This window comes from Symphodus melops (assembly GCF_947650265.1).
Source record: "Symphodus melops genome assembly, chromosome: 4".
NCBI lineage: Eukaryota > Metazoa > Chordata > Actinopteri > Labriformes > Labridae > Symphodus > Symphodus melops.
Genome location: NC_136694.1, coordinates 19,510,314 through 19,530,839, shown reverse-complemented (window position 1 = coordinate 19,530,839; position 20,526 = coordinate 19,510,314). Strand labels below are relative to the sequence as shown.

The window sequence follows — 20,526 nt, the reverse complement described above, 5'->3', positions numbered from 1 at the left end:
AACAAAAAACAGGGATAAAACGCAGTTTACGTTCATCAGGTTACACAACGTATATTGGCTTCTGTTACTTTTTATTTCCATCTGGGGAATATCTACTGCAGCCTTAGCAACACGAAGCAAATGTCTGGATTCTCTCTCTGTGACGACAAATCGAGGACATGGTGTCAATTTCTAGCCAAGCAAAGCTGTTTTCCTTGTAACCATCTCCAACATGTATAATTTATTGCAACTTCATGTGCGTCAACATGCGGCAGCAGTTCGAAAAATGAGCAAAGCAGAGAAGGTGCAGATTGGCGGTGAGGAGCCAGTGGTGAGCTGTGTTGATTTCAGATGGACGCATTGTGCTGGCATGAAGGTGACCTTGTGGATCAATCTAAGGTCTATAAATGGATGTGACAGTGCTGCATTCATACTGCTCATTCTGCAAATGCATATATGAAACCCTATATGTGCTATTTAATTAGGAAACTAATAGGATTGTTACAAGACTTAACCATTCAACATTTCCATCTTTTAATAGATTTATCAAAGGTAAGTGAAAAATCACATTGAGAATTTAAGGGAAACACACAAACTGAATACAAGCAATTAATGTATGCAAATAAGCGGCAGTGTTACGTGGATTAATACTTGATCTCAGGTGTGTTTTTTTCTGTGAATGTTCCTACCCCACACACACACACGCACACACACGCACGCACACACACGCACGCACGCACGCACACACACACACACACACACACACACACACACACACACACACACACACACACTACCCTTGGCTTGTTCTTCTCTAATCCCCTCCCTCATTCATGTCCCTCCATCTCTCTCATGCTCGCCTCATAAAATGGCTCTTGAATTAAGGAGATCAGAGGAAGACATTTGGGCCTTAAAATAGCTCATTTTTGCATGAATGTTTCATGGACTTTTTCTCTTGTATCTAGTGCAGTGAAATTCTGATTAATTAGATCAAAAGAGGTGCATATATTTAGTAGAAGATATATTTGTCCTATGTAGGACACTGTTGTTGTTATGAATAGCATGATAAGGAAAGCCAGTCAGACGTTTGCTCCGCTGGCACTTGCAAAGAAATTAAGTATACAATGCCCCTTTATATACAGTGAGGGTGATGCAGTGATTTTTTTCCTGTGATAATCTACTACAGTGCAACACAGTTTTAGTCGAGCTTAAATTTTATTTAGAGCAGAATCAGGATAAAAGTGTCTTTAGGCCAAAAATGCAGAATCTGCCAGTATGGGAACCAGAAGTATCGCTGAGCTCATGTATTATTTGATATTATATATTTAGTCTGTGGCTCAACTGTGTGCCATGCACCACTTTAACTTTATTATTTAGTATCTGCCTACATGCACATAGCTCTATATGTGTATATTTATTTCCAATTTACTGCACTATAGTTCTGTTTACTATCTGTTCACTACTGCATATAAATCTATTTACATCTTTAGTCTGATCACGGTCCACTTATACCTTCTTTTGTATCTAACTTATCTAATTTTGTATTTCAACTTTGTACTTGCATCTTGATTCTTTATTCTTTTGTTGACTCTTTATTTTTGGTTAAATGTTTTAGTATAGCTGCACTGTCATTCATTTACTGCTCTGTGTGCCTTTCAATGGCCCCCCGGGAACAAGTAATGTTTTGATCACACGCTTAAAAAAAAAAAAATAGTAATATCAAAGTGTTGAAGTCTGTTACAAGCAGAACTCCAATAAAGGTTGCAATAATGACTTAAGACTTAATATTCTTACAGCACCACAGCTTGAGTAGGCCTACTAGTGCAGAATGAAGTATTTCACAGTTACATTTATAATATTACATAAAATCACCTTGTAGAGCTTATTTCAACAACTTGATGTACAGCTGGGGGCTCTCATTTATAAATAACAGCATAACTTACTCGTTAACTATGTTCTGGAAAAAATAATCTTTGTCTGCAAAGCTGCTAAGCTAAGCTAAGCTACACTTGTATCCCTTGATGAAGAAGTCCACTTCTTCCTCCTCAATGTAGTGGACAAAGTATCAAAACTTGAAATACATTATGTTAATGACAATATCCTCAAAACCATACTGCCACTATAAATGTAATACAATCAAAGGATTTGATAACGTCCTTCTTCTGGTTTGAATTGACACTGTTACGAACAAAGTCTTGTAGCTGATATCATATCTTTTGGTTGGGTAGATAAATAATAGGTGATCTGAAACTTTGTTTAGACAAAATAACAGCTTGGTTTGTTGGTTAAGTCTGAACAACAGTAGATTGTAGCTTCCAACAATGTGGTGTGGAAATATAATGTAGCTTGCACTTAAATACAGGAGATATGCATGTACAAAAAAAAAAGTGCACGCATTTGTGCCATGCAATGCTCAGGCTCTTACGTTGGCTTGGATGCTTCTGCTTGGTCGGTCTGGAGTTTCTCACCTCCCTCCACCTCCATGGTGCAGTAGACAATCCTGTTGGGAGCCAGAGACTTTAGCCCCACCACTTCCATGATCACCACCTAGGAAGCACAGACACCTCAGTGAAGGCAGCAGACGACGAGGAGTGAGTCATCTCTTTGAAGAGGTCATGGAGTAAAACGCCAACAGCAGATGTGCAGGCGGCAAATCCTTCCAGGCAAACATTCTTGAGAAACTCTCCCATCCACAATCTTGAGTTATACTTTAAAAAGTGCCCATAACTAAAATGTAGATTTAAGCAGATTTTCTAATAGAGCAAACCATTATATTTACAGCTATCTGTCCAGTAAAGTAAAACTTTTCATTTCTAAGACAGCTTGTAGGCATTATACGTAGTCTTTAATCATTCTGTGAATACAATATAGGACTAACAGTGCCTCAGGGGAATCTGATATTATAACTGTAAATTTCCAGTGGGCAGAAAATGTGCTGTCAGGATAATGAACGAAAGCCAAAAGCGGCTCCACTGAGGTTTTCATGGAGCCAATATATTTATTTGACTGCTGCAGTTTGTTTATCATGTATCAGTTCAGTCATCTTCTCTTAGTCTCGCATTGCAAGAACTAGCTCTATCTCCAAACCCTGTATCACAGGTGTGTTTACTAAAACCAAACAGAACCGTCTAATAAGCAGCTTCTGTGCCCTTCTGAATAATATAGACAGGGAAATGGTGTCGTTTCAATTCAAAAAGGCTGGTCTTATTTAATGTTGGTTACAGTTTTCCATTTTCAGTCTGTGGGCATGTTCTTTCATGTAATGGTGGATATTGCAGAAACATGACACACAGATAGTACAGAGGAGCATGCTGTCTGACGTAGGCAGTCAATGGAAGGTTTTTGAAAACAGCTCACATAGTGAAAGTAAGCTGCACTTTGATATTGCATGACTAAGGATTTTTTAAAAGTTGGCAAGTTGAAGTTTCTAAATATCCAAAATATTTAATATTCAGTTCTCTTTTTTCCTCAAACAGTTGTTAGAATCATAACCAATATTTCCGAGCTGTTATCCCCAGTAATTAAAAAGCCAAAGAATTTCATTTGGGTTTGTTGCTGAGGGATTTCTGGCAGCTGCTGTAGCCAAACACTTACACGTTAACAGACTAGAAAAATTAGGCTTTTCTAAAACACTATGGAATTATCATTCAGACAAATGTAGCTAATTATTACTATTTTCAAGTAACATTAGTATTCAAACTCCATACATCTGTGTCCCTGGTTTAGTGTGTAGTAATGGAAAAAAAGAGCAGTGTTACATTCTTTGGACATTTTGTACTTCCTGATTCTGAAATAGCACTGCATCACAAGGACTGAGGTGCTATTGCCCCCTGTTCAGTGGTGAGAGCTCATTTCAGACAAGCTTATAACAAGATGAGTCACGTTCCCTGTTACAGAGCAGGTAAGTGTGTGTGTGTCAGTCTGCTCTTCACATAGCGTCTGTTCAACACCCTGAACAGGTCTGCTGTCTGTTTCTATACTTAGTCTTGAGCAGACAAGTATCGATGGAGGGTGCCTCTGATTTATCAGTTCTTTTTAAGGCGAAGACAGTTTTGCAATGAAGACTTTACATGATGAGATTATGTTTAGTCCATGTTGTTACAGAGTGCAAGGATAATCAAAAAAGTGTTTCCTCTCTATATGTATTTCATTAAACCACCGTCAAGGCTCATTTCCATTGCAGCGTACCTCCAGGGTGAAGGAGAGGACAACATCGGACTTGGACAGCGTGTTCTCGTCCTCCTGGCCCATGTCGATGATGGAGGTATTGTGTCCTCGTTTCAGCTTTTGAAGTTTGAACTCCCCTCCCTTGGACACGGGCATGCTCTCCAGATTAGCCATTAGCTGATTCACTGAGGACTTGAGCTCCTCGATGTACATGGCTTCCATCTCCTTAGACACAAATTTGGGGAATTTACCACCCTGTAGATAAAACAAAAAAGGACTTGGTTAACAAACATTCAAGTCAAAGGATCTAATAAAGACACTTTCCAAGAGTAACATAACTTTCTCAAGTGTGACTATGGCTAACTATTTTGGATGTTTACAAAACTTGTCCCACATTAGTGGCATATTAGCTACATAACAAAGCGAATTAGAAACAATTGGACCCCATGAGTATGACTCACCCTGGCAATCTGGTCTGCCATCTGAAGACGACCATCCAGCTCTCTTCTGATCTGTGCAGCCTGCTCATCCAGGTTGTCCAGCTATTGATAAAACAAAAAAAGAGCAGATCGATGAGATCACATGAATACAGCCAGGGGTCAGTGTCAGAGGTCAACTACATTGCCAAGGATCAAATAATCTTACTGTGAAAGATGAGTTCTTTAATAATGCAAAAAATCCCATCATTTAAATAAGGTAAAGATTCAAAGTACAGATTCTGACATATTGTTACTATTTAAATTCATTGAATTTTATGTATTTTAATCAGTAGATTTTGTGAACATTCAGCCACTACCTGCTAAAACAATGGACAACCTGTTTTGAACACCATAGAAACAAGCTTCATTACAGGATGACTGGATGATACCGTCAGAAGTAGTTAGGATCATGTGGAAAACAACATTCCAGATTAATGTAATAATATAAAAATCAGTAGATCACTTTAATTTATTTCAAATGTTTGAAAACTGTCTGTGTTGGGACAGCTTCAGCTACGAGCAAAGACATCTTTTGCCTAGATTTTGCCCTGGAGTAATGAAAAGATGAGACTTTCATAGCTCTTTTCCATCAATAATGAATAGGAGTTTTATATATCAGCTGACACAAGGAAATAGAAGTGAGGCCTGATGTCTCTCTTTGGGTCTCTGTCTCTGTGTGCTTTGCTCTTACAGTTGTTCTCTCAGCCAAAACGACTCATTCTTGTCAAATGTGATGATGTGATTCAGCCATCACCATCATTTCCTCCGTGAGGAGGCAGTCTAATTGAGACATATGTGCAGCACAGTTGTATCTGGGGAGTCACAAACTGGTGTTGCGCAAGTCTTCGGTGAAAATAAAATCCACCTCATCTTACCCTGGGGGTTAGCTATACTTCAAAGATGTGGGAGGAGGTATAATACTACAATTTTCAAGGAGCACATAATTCAGTTTTTACTTTTTACAGTGGGCTTATGACAACAGTGTTTAATAAGAATGTGACAGATTGTCAAAGTAGCATCTTCATTTGGACTTTGCATTTTAACAAACTTTGTTCCCCAAAGCCCCCCCTGTATAATAGATACTTATGTTCAGACTCTATCAAGTCTTACCTAAATTCTAACCGAGCACTTTGTACTGTAAGGTTGAAGCGTGCTTGGGTATGGTACAGATGACCAGTGTGACCTCACCCTAAGATACGGAAACGTGGGTAGAGCAGAGCAGGCAGAGATCATGAGGATGTGATGTGAGTTAGTAAAGCAGAGGGGACAGAGTGACCAGGGAGAGTTAATGAGCGTCAACAAGCTAAAGTGGGCTAAACAGTGGGCTACCTTCATCCATATTATGATAACATATAAATAGAAAATGATATGCTAAAGTCTTCTCTTTCAAAGACAAAAGAATAGTGGAACAGGATTGTGTACTAGTTCAGAAAAATGACTCAATACATACTACATACATACAATACAGACTTTGGAACTCTCTTTCCCCTACACATAAGACAGTCAGACTCCATCTCCACCTTCAAATCCAAACTCAAAACAACCCTGATCAAACTGGCTTACTCACTCTAACTGGTCACTGCACACTACACTTGTCTTTTGTTTTTTATGTCAATGTTTGTTTTTAATAATGTGCTATTTTATCCTCTGTATGGTGACCTTGGATGCCTTGAAAGGTGTCATCAAACAAATAAAATGTATTACACCACACAGAGAAAATAATCTAATAGAAGAATAACAACAATAAACAACAATAAAACAAAATACTTACATAAATAAATCATGATCTCAATATTGATTTAAAAAAATTATCATCTTGGCCATAATTGTACAACTCAACCAAGATCAATGATAAAAACCACAACGATGCATCCAAAATGACTGCTACATTTTCCCTATATATAATCTATGCTGACTGACATGTCAACCAGGAACACATCTAGCCATTTAAAAGGGTTTTTTTTCTTTTAAATAAAGTCATTCTCTACATAGTCATCGTCTCTCTCACTGAGCTCCTGATCTGTCGCTGCTTTAAAGTCCTCTGGTCTCCTGCTGCCAGGACGTGTGCCAGAGCTGACCTCCCTGGGCCTTCTGGTATTTCACCCACTTCTATTGTATTAACAGACCTTGTCTTTCAGGCTTTAACATATTGATTCACAGCCCCTTCCAGCAAGGCTTTTCAGGCAGGAGTCATGGCGCAGCTGTTAACATCGGGAGAGAGGGGTGTACATGAAAGGCGCTGCACAACGGCGCAGCCTGAAATCAAGCAACACACTGGACATGGATGTGGTGTCACAGATATGGTTGTCATAAAAGTGATTTTATTTGACATATGTGCATCTTTGATGTTTTACGCAGTAGCGAGATTATTCACAGCTCTTTGCTTTTTTAAAAGTAGATTTTAGCTGATTCAGATTTGTGCTGTTTAATTTTTTTCAATTGATTCTGTTCACTGACGTGCACAATATGAAATGATGTCAGCCAGATGGCATCTTAAATGGATGAGGTCTATTGTGTTACCAGCACTGGCCACTAAACAGCCACCCTACAACATAAGCCAGAGTTCTTGTTTAGTAGAGCACAAAATCAGACTTTGCCACCAGCTGCAGCAGAATGTCTGCACTTGCAGCGCAGTTAGTAGTCAGTACTCTTCTGCCAACAGGGACACTTAAATAACTGCACAATGTCTCACAAGCGGTTCTTTTTATCCTATGTCATGTCCTATTGCAGAAAACCAGATTCAAATGATAGCCGTCACTGATACTGATTGCCCGGCTGCCTGATCTGTGCTTGAACAGCTCCTTCCCTGGTTGCTGGCTACCCTGCGCTGCTTGTCAAAACACTCAGAGCTCTGGGTGCTACTGGACTGCGATGCAACGGCGACATCTGACTCGTGCAGTCCCAAAGGAACTGTCATCTCCATGCCTGGAAAACCAGCCGCACTTGCTTATCTGTTTCTTATGCAACAGTTTTAAAGCCTCAACCTCTTGCCATCCCCTTCTTATTAAACACTAGATCTATTCCGTATGTGCAGGTAACAATTCATAAGAATGCAAAATTGTCAGGTACACTTTAAAGCTGACATTGAATACTACAGTAAATGAGCAGATGATATTGGTTACTGTCACTATGTGCAAATTGCAGCACGTCTGCAAAATGGCTATCATGAGAAAAGAGACGCTGAAGCACGTAATGTGAAGGGGGATGGGGAGAGTTTTTTCTCTCTGTCTTGACAGCAGGGATAAGCAAAGTCCTGGCAGTGGAAGGAAGTGGAGAAAGAAGTTGAGAATCTGTGTGAGCTTCCAGCCTCACAGCACCCAAATCTTATCAGACTTACAACTGTTGAAGGTCACTGTTGCCTTTGGCCCAAACGGCTTGATATAACTGGAATCCTATGAAAAAATAATACTGACAAAAAGGTAGGTTTCACTCCACGTTACAGAGGCTGACAGCAGCCCTGCAGCTAAGTAAAGGTGACAATGTGTCAGTGTTAGCCAAGCTGACAGCAGGTTAAAGGTGATGCAGCAGAAGCAAGCGGATAGTTAACTACACAGCTGATGATGACAGATTTCCAGGTGGATTCTTGGTCATTAGAAACAGAAAGGCCACAGGACAAGGGACTGTTTCTTGTAAAGAATATTTTAAAGAATGGGCAAGCAGGCTTAGAGAAGAGCTGAATGAGACCTGGATAAGTCGAAGTAGCTATTTTTAGGCTGACTTTTTGAGTCTATACGTTTGTGTGTGGTTAAAGAAAGTAAGCAGTGTAGTGTGCAGTGTGAGTTTAGTGACAAGAAGATTTCCTAATTAAAAAGGTGCTTGTGAGTGTGTGCGGTAAAAATTCCTCCACATTAAACTTTTCACACCTTAATTAACCTGTAGACAACTCAAAGGGTTTTATTCTATAGGCGGGGGCAGCAGTTTTATTCATTTGTAAAAGGGGTCGTAGGGTAAATTATGAGTATTCAAGTTAATTATTTTGGGGGGTTTACAGCCTGCATTTTTGCAGAAAATAGGAATATGACAATATCAGATTTCTCCATAGAAAATAAGATTTAAAAAACGAAAGGGCAGTTGAACCAATTTACCTTTTTTCAATGAAAATCTTGCACTTAATTATTATTTTTTCCATTTAAAACACTGTCCTGGTTTAATTTAAAACCATGGTGGTGTGGTCAGGTTATGCTGTGCACTACTGCTTTTTTAGCTTAGAGATAGCTGGGTGGGCAGAGCAAATGCTTTTATCCTCTTACAATCCTGTGTGCAGTGAAGAGACTCCATTACGCAATTATATCAGCCACAGGCTAAAACCAGGAACAGCTCAGGCCTCATTTCCCAACTAACACTTGCTGACAAGACAAATTAAAGGAGGAAAGTAGGGGTCTTCTTTAAAGCCTGTGGGACGGAAAGCTGATTTGAGTATGGTCTGTCAATCTTGGGAGCCCACAGGCCATGAACCACTGCTCTGTAGGGGGAAAAAGACTTAATGTGTTCTGCCTTATTTTGACTCCCAGGCTTCGGTTTTTAAAATTTCGCTTTTAAGATAAGTACATTATTTTATATTCTGAGGGTCCACTGGTGTAGATGAATGCTAATGACGACAACTCCTTAATACTTCAATCTGAGTCTGTGTGGTTTGAAGTTTTGTTTGTCTTTTGCTTCCCTTTTTATAGTTTAGGCATCTCTTAAGTTGCCACTTCTGTAAATAACCTATATTATGATTTGCTTTGTTTTATAACAAAGACATTTCAAAAAAGAAAACTGTGGAATTATATTGTGAATAACTTGTTGGAAATAAAATGTTGCTGATGCCATGGATGTAACTCAGTTTAAGCTGAGCTACAATTAACAGTGATTTTCAATACCAAAGTAAGGAGTTCAAGCGTTTACACTGGATTGACACTACACAAAAACACCTAACCCTAACCCTTTGGCAGGTGGCAGTTTCTAATTTCCAACACTGTTTATAACCAATAAAGATGTAAAAGTCCTGTCTCTTTTACCCACAAAAAAAACCTAGTGCTACGAAAGATAGCTCTGTTTCTTTCCTGTTAAGGAAACAGTGGACTTGACTAGCAATACAACTATCTTAACAATCGGTAATTAGCAATGATGTTGAAACAATATAAACACAATATGAGATGACCACCATGACCCACTTTACCACCTACTACTACAATTAACCTAAACCACACGTCCCTCATGTGACGTAATAATACGCAATGTTAAAAGAAGGGGGCGTACCTTTAGGTTTCATTTTAGCTGCATATTAATCAAGAATAATCATAAAATAATTTGGGGTTGGAAATAACTTGATTCAGCCATCACCACACAGCTTTCAAAAACCATATAAAATAAGGTATAACTGGATAGCCTATAATTATGGTCCTTAGTCAGCTCATTTAATATATTGACATTACGCTTAAGTGAAGTGTAAAATGTTATTGCTTGAGTAATATTAGGCTTCTACAATATGTATTTAATTAGCCTTCTTGGCAGAGACTACAAAGCCGCCTTTGGGCTAGCAAACTAACACTGTGGAACTAGCAGCGGTAGTAGCTCACTGCAACTCCAGACGTTTCTCTGTTGGATGTTTACGTTTATCGACCCCGGATTTATGGAGAAAACTTTACTTTTACCTCTTGTCGGGCCATATATCTAATTTTTAGGGACCAGGCGTTAGATGCAGCTACTTCTACAGGTCACATGAGGACGTAGGCGAAGACTTGTTTCCGCAGACTTTGAATTTTGTTGGACTTAGCAGAGACCCAAATAGTTCCAAAAACTGTGAAAGTGGACAGTACAATACAGCAGTCTGATCCTGAACACCAGGCGCAAAAAGTAAACTAATGGCAATTGATTCTCCTATTGTGCTGGTTTTTATCTTGACACCACCACTATTAAGTTTAGGAGTTTCTGCCACATAGTGGGCAAATAGATGAAAATACTGAATGAATATTATGTTTAGTATTGCTCAACTGCAGTGGACACTTTTATAAACCATGTCAAGTTTTGTGAGTGTATAAAAGCTTTAGATGTAAATATTGTGTATAAATAATGCTGTCAAGACTTTAAAGCACTCAACTTAAGGATATCAGCTTTAATTTAAAAAACAACTATGATGTTTTCGTTATGAGATATATTTGCCTTTAATTTCTAAAGAACAGACAAGAGTTGAGAAATATAACCATTAAAGGATCATAACTATTCTTCCTTTTAATGTGAAGGTGTAAATGTCATATAGTGTCTAAAAGACCTGCTTATACTCCTCCGTTTATACAGCCTGGAAACGGGAAAGCAAAGGATTTCTGTCTCTCTCATTCAATTGTGGTTCATGCACTGCCTTGCTATGTAAACACCAAACATATTCTACTACAATTGTTAGGCTATGCTTGGTGTCATCACAGCTAAATAACTGAACATCCACAGGGGACAAGAGCATGCTTTGAGTCTGCCTGGTGTAGCCGCTGGTCATACAGTCTAATCAGTCTGTTAGTCATATCCAGGGGCTGCTTTTACTTCAACATGAGACTAAAATAGACCAGTGCTTCCTGTCTACTATTTGGATGTAACTGCAAAAAAAATTTAATCCCCAAGTGATAACCACTAAAAAAAATGATGGCCTATGAATCCCAGCCAATCCATGAAACCCTTTCATTAAATCCCAGCGGCCCTGAGCTGCGCTGACTGGATTGCCGCCTCCCTTTTTTAACTGAGGATTTTATCATTTGTTTAAGGGCAATATGGCAGCTGGTAGCTTAGAGAGCAAATGTTCAGGATATGCAAAAGTAGAGGATGATAGATGCATCATAAAGGCAAATGAAACAAGAGAGGGAGAGAAGTTCAAGGATGCCTGGATTAAAAAGTAAGACAATTTTTAAAAAAACCCATGTCCTTTTTCATACCTATCCCCTAAATCATTGTGTCATTTTTACCTTTCTGTAATGGCCAAATTCAGTATGCAGACACTTGTATTTCTGCCAGATTTTTACCTTTATGATTGCGTGTTGTTGATCATCCTTCTGAAGCACTGCATTGTTTAGAGGAGTCAGTTCAGGGTGTTATGTTCTACATAAACATGTCAGACCCTATACTAGCAGTTCTGCTGCCAGCACATAAAAAAATAGGTTAAGCACCTTCAAATACTTGGAAGGAAAAATTCACACTGGATTTGGAGGTTTTAGCCATTTATTGCACCTCAGCATTAGGAGCTTCTAACAAATGAACACCGCAGACCAGAGTCTGTATTGATCTTTGCCAACAGAGACAGTTGAGCAATACTGAACAATCTTATTTGTTCAACAGCACGCCTCATACCATCTGTGCTGATTTATATTTTAGCAACAGTTTGAAAAAAGGTTGACACCAGTCCAAAAAGAAATTCAGAATGTTCCAAATCAATGCCTTTCCAACACTATGTCCAAATAGATCTATGTGTTTTGTAGAGGTGCTTGAGCAGATCAAAAGTGTCAAAGCCCTCTGCCATGATAAGACTTTTAATTAGGCCGCACAGCAAAGAATACATTTGCGCTTCTTTCAGCATCCCAGAGAGAGCCGTTAAGCAGTAAAAACAGCAAGAGAAGGAGAGTTATGTCTGACACAATCAACCCAGTGTCCATTATTATCCACATGCAATCACTACACAGCTTCCCTACAATGAGAAATACTGATGTTTTTTTTCCCTCCTGTCGACTACTTTGCTTAAAATGAGAAATCAGGAACGTCATGTTTTCCATTATTAAACACAACTTCATTAAACCATCCTCCTTATCATTTATCGAATCCCGATTTTTTTCACTGCATTTTTAAAAAATAAACTTACCTGTCAAATAAAAAGATTTCTTTAATTCATAAATGTTGCAAGGAAAAGGGTGTTGAGATTTGAAAAATGGAAACATGATAATAATTTGAAAAATATAGTATTCTCAAATTTACATATCAATAATGTGTTTGTATCTTCCCCCTAGTGTCGAGCGATTTTATGTATGAAAACAGCTTTTCATCTTGCCTCCCCAAATCCAAATATTGAAAGAATTTAATAACATATTTTGCCTGGACTGGGTGTTAAGTATTTAGTTCAAGTATAAAAACCTCCTGAGATGTATAAGCAGCTTCACATCTTACCTGACAGGCTTGATACAGCAGCTGGTGTTCAAACTTTTTGATGCCGAGGATATTCTGGAACATCTCGTACAGCTGGTCCTTGCTGAGAATCAGCTCTGATGCTGCACTGGCTGTCATGCGTTGCTGTGCCTTACGGGGATCCTCGTCACCACGGTAGATGGTATCAAACTTGGCCATCCAGGAGCTCAGGACTGTCTCCTTGCTCAGGCCGTCGATCTCGGGAAGGCTGCGCACGCGCTTCTCGATGTGCCTCTTGAACACCTCCCTGAAATCACTGGCTGAGAAACCACCGCTCTGGACCATTTTAGCCACACGATCACTCTTTAGGAACACCTGCATTTTTAGAAACCAGATAGTAAAGAAATACAGATCCATTAGAATGACGCATGTTTTATTTGAAATGATTTGTAATGGTTTTGTAACACAAAACTTTTGAGCAGACTCATACTTGTTGTAGAGCTGTGAAGCTTTCTGTCACACTCTGTCTTTAGCAGTAAATGTCAGCAAAAGAAAACCAAAACAACAGTTGTTACTCATTTTGAATTGAACAATTGTAGGCCTACATGTAAGGCACGAATATCAACACGTGCCAGTCTCCTGCAAATGATAGAATAGCAGGGACAGAGAAAGTAGTTTATTAACTGTCAGTGCATCAAGAAATTAACAATCGGAGCTGACTGCTCTGTCACTCTGACAGTAACATTTTGTTCTTAGAATCAATCATAGCTACCACTACTGAACTGAAACATGACAGTTCAGTGGTACATATGGTGAATGTACGTGGGTAACAATGGTTTGCAGGGTGCAGCTACAAAGTTATTAGGTCAATCCTTTGTTTCTCAGCTGAAGATCACAGCATTCAGTGATTTGTGCTAACAACAGCACACATTTCTGCTAAAGATCTTCCAGAATTTAGCTAATAATAGTTCCCCTCCCTATTTAAGTAAGTAGATGAGAAAATGTCCATATTTTAAGTTCACTTCACTACATTATGTGAAATTCACCGCAGGCATCAAGATAAAATTCATTAAAGAAAAGACTGTGCCTACGTACATTTTATTCTTACACAGTGAACATGTATCGGAGTTCAAGAGAACACAAAAAGGCCATCATCAGAGTACAATGAAAGTCAACAAATAATTCTATCAATAAGAAAGGAGTTGTATTGATTTGAAGTGTTTCCAATTAGATTATTACTCAGAACATTGTCAGAACATTGTCAAGGCTGTCTCAGTGTAACTGTATCAACCTTTTAGCCTCAAACTACAATAACACTGTAACTATCATTACACCAATACATCAGGACATTATCTCAACAGCCACATTCATAGGTCGTGTTGAGAAATATGAATAAATTCATAAAAAATATATAGACTTGTTCATTTTCATGTGTAAAAACTAAATACTTTCATTTTAAAATGTCTGTTAATGTCAATATTGAGCTACTTGTTATATGGTTTGCAATTGCTTTTTAAAAACTTTAGTGGGACACTGATGACTATTGGATAGTATTGTTTTCTTTGAATTGTTATGTGAGTTCTATACAAGGCTTGAAATCTCATGTAAATCCTCAATTCCTTTTTAATATTAAACTGGTGCATGTAATGTATAATTTTCATCTCCACACCAGCTTTAAACTGCAGTCACTTTCATTGCATGTAACTTTCCCAAAGTGAACTCAGGAAGCTGTTACTGAGCTGAGAATGAGGTCTACTCTTAATAACTTCTTTGGCTGTCTTTATATGCATTTGCAGATGGTACCAATCACATATTTTTTATAATAGCAATTCTTGTTCTTTCAAAATGGATTTAGCTTTAACATTTCTGTCCCACTATCTGCTTTGACAGTCATGGTTATAATGACTTTTTCATCTGGAGATTGAATAGTGAGGCTGAGAAAGATGGCTGTGTCAGCCACATGCTCTGACTCATAATCTGTGAAGTGAAAAGCTTCAGCCACCATTTTACCACTCAGTTGTGTGAATACAAGCATTTTGACGAGCCAGCTGCAGTGTGTTTTTCGACATTTTATAATAGAAAGCTTCTACTTTATGGTCCGACATCAAAAACAGAGAGTATAGTGTATTTACTATCAAAAGTATTTGACATCACATATTTCACAAAGTTAAAGATATTATTTAGAAAAAAAACATATTGAGATTACATTTACACTGTTGAAATCTCCAAAACGGCACAACGACGTGAAGAATGTAAAGCACATATTCAATTCAAATTGATTTAATAGGTTCAAGTCTCTCAGTTTGGATTACGAATCCGCTTAACTCACTTATCGCTTCTACAGTTATAGGCTATTTGTACCTCATTGTAGCTCTGCACAGCATTGATGAATGCCTCATCAGCCACAATTTGTGTGTCCCCGTTGAGGAAGGCCTGGAAACGATCCTTGGTCTGCTGAAGCTGCTGCTTCGTTATCTGTGGAAAGAATGGTAAACAAAGGGAACACAGGCGTTAAAGCAGGGAAATGAAAATGTCAAAACAAGCACAAAAGATGATATTCATACATTTTTGACCAACCAAAACGTGTTCTTCAGAGACTGGGCAGAAACCTGCGCAAGGTTCTCCTTGGTAAACACTGAGCACTCCCAGGCCATAGGTTTGTGGTCAGAAAGCATTCTTACTGATTGCCAAAACCACATAAACTTGCTCCTGTCAATGCCAAGGCGCTTAATAGCATGGCCTGACCAAATCTCAGAGCTCCTCATCCTACCAAGTGGGAGTAAAAACAGAATCCTCTTTCAAAAAGTAGTATCCAAAATCTAATTCTTCCTGCTTCTATCCAGAGATCTTAACTGCAAGTAAGAGTGGGAACTGATACTGAGAGCTTTGCTTTATAGCCTGGCTCTATCTTTACTGCTTAAAGGCTGATACAAAGCCTGCATTATTGCCGAGTGTGCCCCTAAACGGCCATATATCTCACAATCCTTTTTACAATTGATCATGAATAAAAACCGAGAGATACCGATGTCTTTTGCTTGGATAACTCCCAATCTCAACCTGAACTAAGCTCTCCAGCACAGCGCGCTCAGCAGGTAGCTGCTCCTGTGGACATTGTGAGTCTCAACCCAATTAAGCAAATAGGACAACAACATCTGCATATACCCACCACCCTACTAGACCTCGAAGGTGGATTGCCTGGGTTTCGGTCCGACCTGTCAATCCTTTCCCACGTGATATTCCCCACTCTCTTTTCTTCCCGATATTACGGTGTCCACTTTCCTGTCTCTCAAATAAAGGAATTAAGCAAAGCACCAAAATGAATCTTTAAATGTACAAAACCTAAAGCTTCCAGTGTACACAAAATAAATATTTCTTAGCAGCTAGTGAGTAGAAAATAAATAAAGCACTATGTTATGTGGCAGCAAGGAGTTCCACCACTTCAGTTTAGACTGAAATGTCTGTAACAAGTACTTTATAAATTGATTGAATTTCAGAAAGACTGTCCTCGTATGTTGTTCAAATAATCAGAGCTAATGTCATTTTAGCTTGATTCAACTGATGTGATGATTGAAGGATGGCTCAGTCTGTTCCTCTAACACTGACTTGCGCTAAATCAATGTTGTTAATTGGAAACAGACGTAAGTGATCAGAATAATTGCATGTGCCCGTTTTGCATGAGGGAGCGCCATGGAACACAGAAATCATGAGTCTCTCTGTGATAATCAATGGCAAATTCAAAGGAAAGACCAACATTTTTACACAACTTGAACATCATGATGGAAGAATATAAAAACTTCAAGACCATAATAACAGCCAAATCAAATACCTCGATATCAGCAAAGGCAAGACAAGCAGCTTGGCAAGCGAGTGCAGACAAGTTAAATTTTCTATGATGGTTACATCATATTTATATTTTTATTGTGGGTTTTTTTCTTATATGGCTGTCAATATAGATCATACCCATGTCAAGCTTAATATAATTTGTGCCATGTTGTTGACTCAAAGTTCACTGTGTTACTGTATCTCAAATATTTAGCTAAAAGGACCAAGGCTATACAGACTTCACCTCTGCTGAGAAAATGGCCCTCCAGGCCCGTTATTGACAGCATAGCAGCTCCTCATCTGAACATGCAGGCAGGGAGGAGAAGAGCCCTTAGGTCAAATGTTGGTGAACCTCATTAAATGTTTGTTTTTTCATAATAATTTGTGATTTAGTTAGCCATTGTGACATGTTGCAGAAGTTGGACATTTTATCTCTCTGTTGCAGCCCTCACCACTTGTGTTCGTTGGAGAGGAGCAAGTAAGTTTCTACAGTTGCATCAGTGAACTGATTATGTGTCTGTTCATTGTGTGCGTTAACGGAGGATAAATGTTCCTCTAAAGTCACTGACAGGAGGCTGATGATGAGGACATGGTGTTAGCATCTAGCCTGAATGCAGAGAAGGTAAACGAAGGAAACTGTAACCCTCATATCTGGATCCTTTGGACAAAATCAATTTATTATTTTATGGGGGTACTGAACCACAAGCAGGAGATCCTGGCAGTTGAATACGAGGACGCTGCATGAAGAGACCAAAGCTCGACCAACAGCTGACGCAAAACTCAACTTTCTCTGTCTGTTGCATTTTATTTCTTAGCAATTTTAGCATGCTAATGTTGGCAGCATCAAAGAGCTTTTAGCATAGCCATAGCCTCAAAGGCTTAAACTTTTTTTTTTTTTCTTCAAAACTTTACTTATCCCTGTGGGGCAATTCACGCACCATGTGGTTGACCACAGGAGCGTCAACCCACATACACCCTAATGGAGCAGGGGGAGCAATTCAGGGGTTAAATGTCTTGCTATACTTTGCTAATAGTAACACAAAACCAGACATCAATCTTGGATATCATAAATCATTAACTAAATTACCATTTGTTTCAAAGTTGTTGTCTTTTTCATTGATTTACTATCAACACTTGGTATTTTATTGAATCATTAATCCAGGACCAAGAGATGTTCCATGAATTCTCCATTTTTCCCCATTGTTTCAATTTCAATCCTTTCTTTGGTCTCGATGTCCTTGGATTGATTTCTCAGATGGTTACTGAGTCACTGACCGAACCATCAACAGACCGGCAATCTTTCCCTGACAACTGCTTTCAATCTATAGTTCAAGCTGTTGTGTATATCAAACAAGCTCAACGGCCTGCTGGTAACACGTGTGTGTCGGCGTGTGTTCAGCCGCATTTTGCAAGTGACAGACTTTGGTGTGGGCGTGAGATGGAAAAGTACCACATATCATGCACCTTTGAGGCAATCTCAACACCATCTGTGTGCCTGTCCTACAACTCCATCCCATTTGAATGCAATATTTATGAAAAGGGGCTCATGTGACATGAAATGTTGCCATAGGAGCTGAAATAAACGTTTTAGAGTTTGGTTTAACAGCATTAACAAATAAAACAACTATAAATTGGCCTGGAAAATATACATGCACACAAATAAAGCCTCAATACTCCTCCATGTAAAAGGCCAAGAATGAATTTCAGGATTATGTACCACTTATTATCCAACCACAAACAAGCAATTTACAACACATAACAGCACATTAACGACATCAACGATCAATTGCACCTTAGCTTCAAGGTTCCAGGTGTATTAATCATTGCAACAGGATGTGAGACATAAGAAAACATGTGATCTGTCCATGCCAGTTTTAATTGGACATGGTGTTTTAGGAATAACCAGAGGCAAGAAATGTTCATATTGACACCGGCATGCCAAACAATTTGGTCTATAGAGACTCTGCGCTGCTGAAATGGAATTACTCTTGCTTGGTTTGTTGTCTATTTCTCAAAGTGCGAGGATGATCATATGCAAAGATTCAGTTTTGATAAGAAAAACTGTCTCAATAAATGACTGTATTCCTGGAACAGCTCTTTGGTTCAGAAACATCACTTATAGAAAAGCAAAATACAAAAAAGCAAGACTAAGGAGAAACATTCTGTATAGGATATGGGTTGAAATGCTTTCTGTTAAAGGGCTTACCTGCATTTGAAAAAAGGTACAAAACAAGCTTGAACCAAGCAAAAAAGCCGAGGGTTGAGGGCAGCACTAGCACTTATACCACTAGACCTGAGGCCACACATACTGTGCCTTTCTTGTATACAACTGAACACAGGGAAATTACAGCATCTTTAATGTTGAAGCCTTTAAAAGCAGCCAACAAGAGAGCCTTCTCATATACATTTTTTAGGAGCTTTAGTCAGGGATGGGCAAATTAGTTGATAGAAAGTGAATCAGCATAATGGTATTTTACCAGTTGTTTCAGTGATTATTCAAGCAACAACTCTAATCCGCTCACATTTGACAATTTTATGGATTTAACAAAATAAATCTTTGAGATATGAGGTATAGACCAGCAATTTAAATTATTGCAATCGGATGTGAAAATCATCTTTGGATTTTTTTTTTTTTTTTTACTATTTGGACACATAGAGACAAAATGATTAAGAAAATAATTGGTGAATAAAACTCACAAGGAAAGTTGGCTGTAATTGGCTGTAATCCATGTGGCCAAGGACAAAGATGCCTCTATTAATCTTACATTTCAACGTTGGGTTCAAATATAGCAAGAGAAGAATCGCAAAGATATAACAATGAATGAGAGAAGATGGGGTGTTGGCAGTCATCCAAAACAGGCTGAACACATTTGTGTTTACCTGAAGATTTCACCGTGAAAGGTCAAACCTAATAATACTTCTGCTGACAGTTCATTTTTGCAGAATCTGACATTATGTGACAGCAGAGAGAGCTGTTAACTCTATGTGCTCATGTTTTTTATTTAAAAGGCCAACACCAAAGCATAAAGATCTCTCTAAAAAAAAAAACATTTCAGTTACATAAAATATTCATGAGTCTAGGTTGTGCATGCTCTTTGCTTCACTGCTGATTGGAGAACTGTGCTGATTAGCTACCATGTTGATGGATGAGAGAAAATGCTTCCATTTTCATCAGTATTGCCAGACTCCCAAGACATACTTTCCTGCTTTGCTATTATTGATTCTCTCGCCATGGCTCTTATCAAGATTACAGTGTTACACGGTGATTCATTGGCTTGCAATGAAGTGGATAGTGTCATTAATCACCCTTCATATATCAATAGAGATATGCACATTCCATTGGCCTGAGTTACAGTTACTTCATCACTGTTGAAAATGGCTATGGATTTAAGTTTAGTTCAACCAGGTGGCCGATACAATACTTAAGTCGCTGAAAAAATTAAGAAACCATGAATCTAATAAAGAACTGGTGTTTTGATGAATTATGACAACTGTTTATAGTGGACGTCTCTTTAAGGCATAATTCAGTTTTCTTATATTTCTAAAGCAATTGTCATTGTACAGCCTGCGGTGGATGATGGTTAGCATGCCACAGGCCGCGTTCTATTTACGTCAGAATTGAATAACTCTGAGCTGGAAATGACGTCACACCTGAGTTGAGCTTGTTCAAGTTGCAAGTCAGAAAAGCAGCATGGACACCTCCAGGAATATCTTTGTTTTGTTAGCTAATAGCAGATGATAACAACAAACTAAGTGATAGTTTGTGCACAAAAATACAACAACAACACGTCCAGAGATAGAACTGTCGCAATATTGGTGTGATTAATTGAATTGCACAAAAAGAGGAGTAATCGGCTAACAAAACACAATAGTTACAGCTTTAATGTACGGTTGATGCACGTAGCAACCATGTTGGATTCTGACTCGTGCAACAACATTTTCTCCAACTTTACAACTACAAAATACAACTTCAGAGGGCGTTTCAGTTGACACTACCAAC

The 20,526-nt window shown here is 38.6% G+C and overlaps 1 protein-coding gene across 12 annotated transcripts in view; it reads right to left on the bottom strand.

Annotated features, from left to right (window-relative positions):
- cadpsb (Ca2+-dependent activator protein for secretion b) overlaps positions 1–20,526 on the bottom strand; it is a 62,089-nt gene that overhangs the window by 30,753 nt on the left and 10,810 nt on the right. For all 12 annotated transcript variants that reach the window (XM_079341387.1, XM_079341391.1, XM_079341395.1 and 9 more), the window contains exons 2-6: positions 15,066–15,179; positions 12,747–13,079; positions 4,608–4,688; positions 4,168–4,401; positions 2,405–2,526 (exon numbers count right to left, since the gene is read on the bottom strand). In XM_079341387.1, the coding sequence (XP_079197513.1) occupies positions 2,405–2,526; positions 4,168–4,401; positions 4,608–4,688; positions 12,747–13,079; positions 15,066–15,179 (884 nt within the window). The remainder of the gene's footprint in view (positions 1–2,404; positions 2,527–4,167; positions 4,402–4,607; positions 4,689–12,746; positions 13,080–15,065; positions 15,180–20,526) is intronic.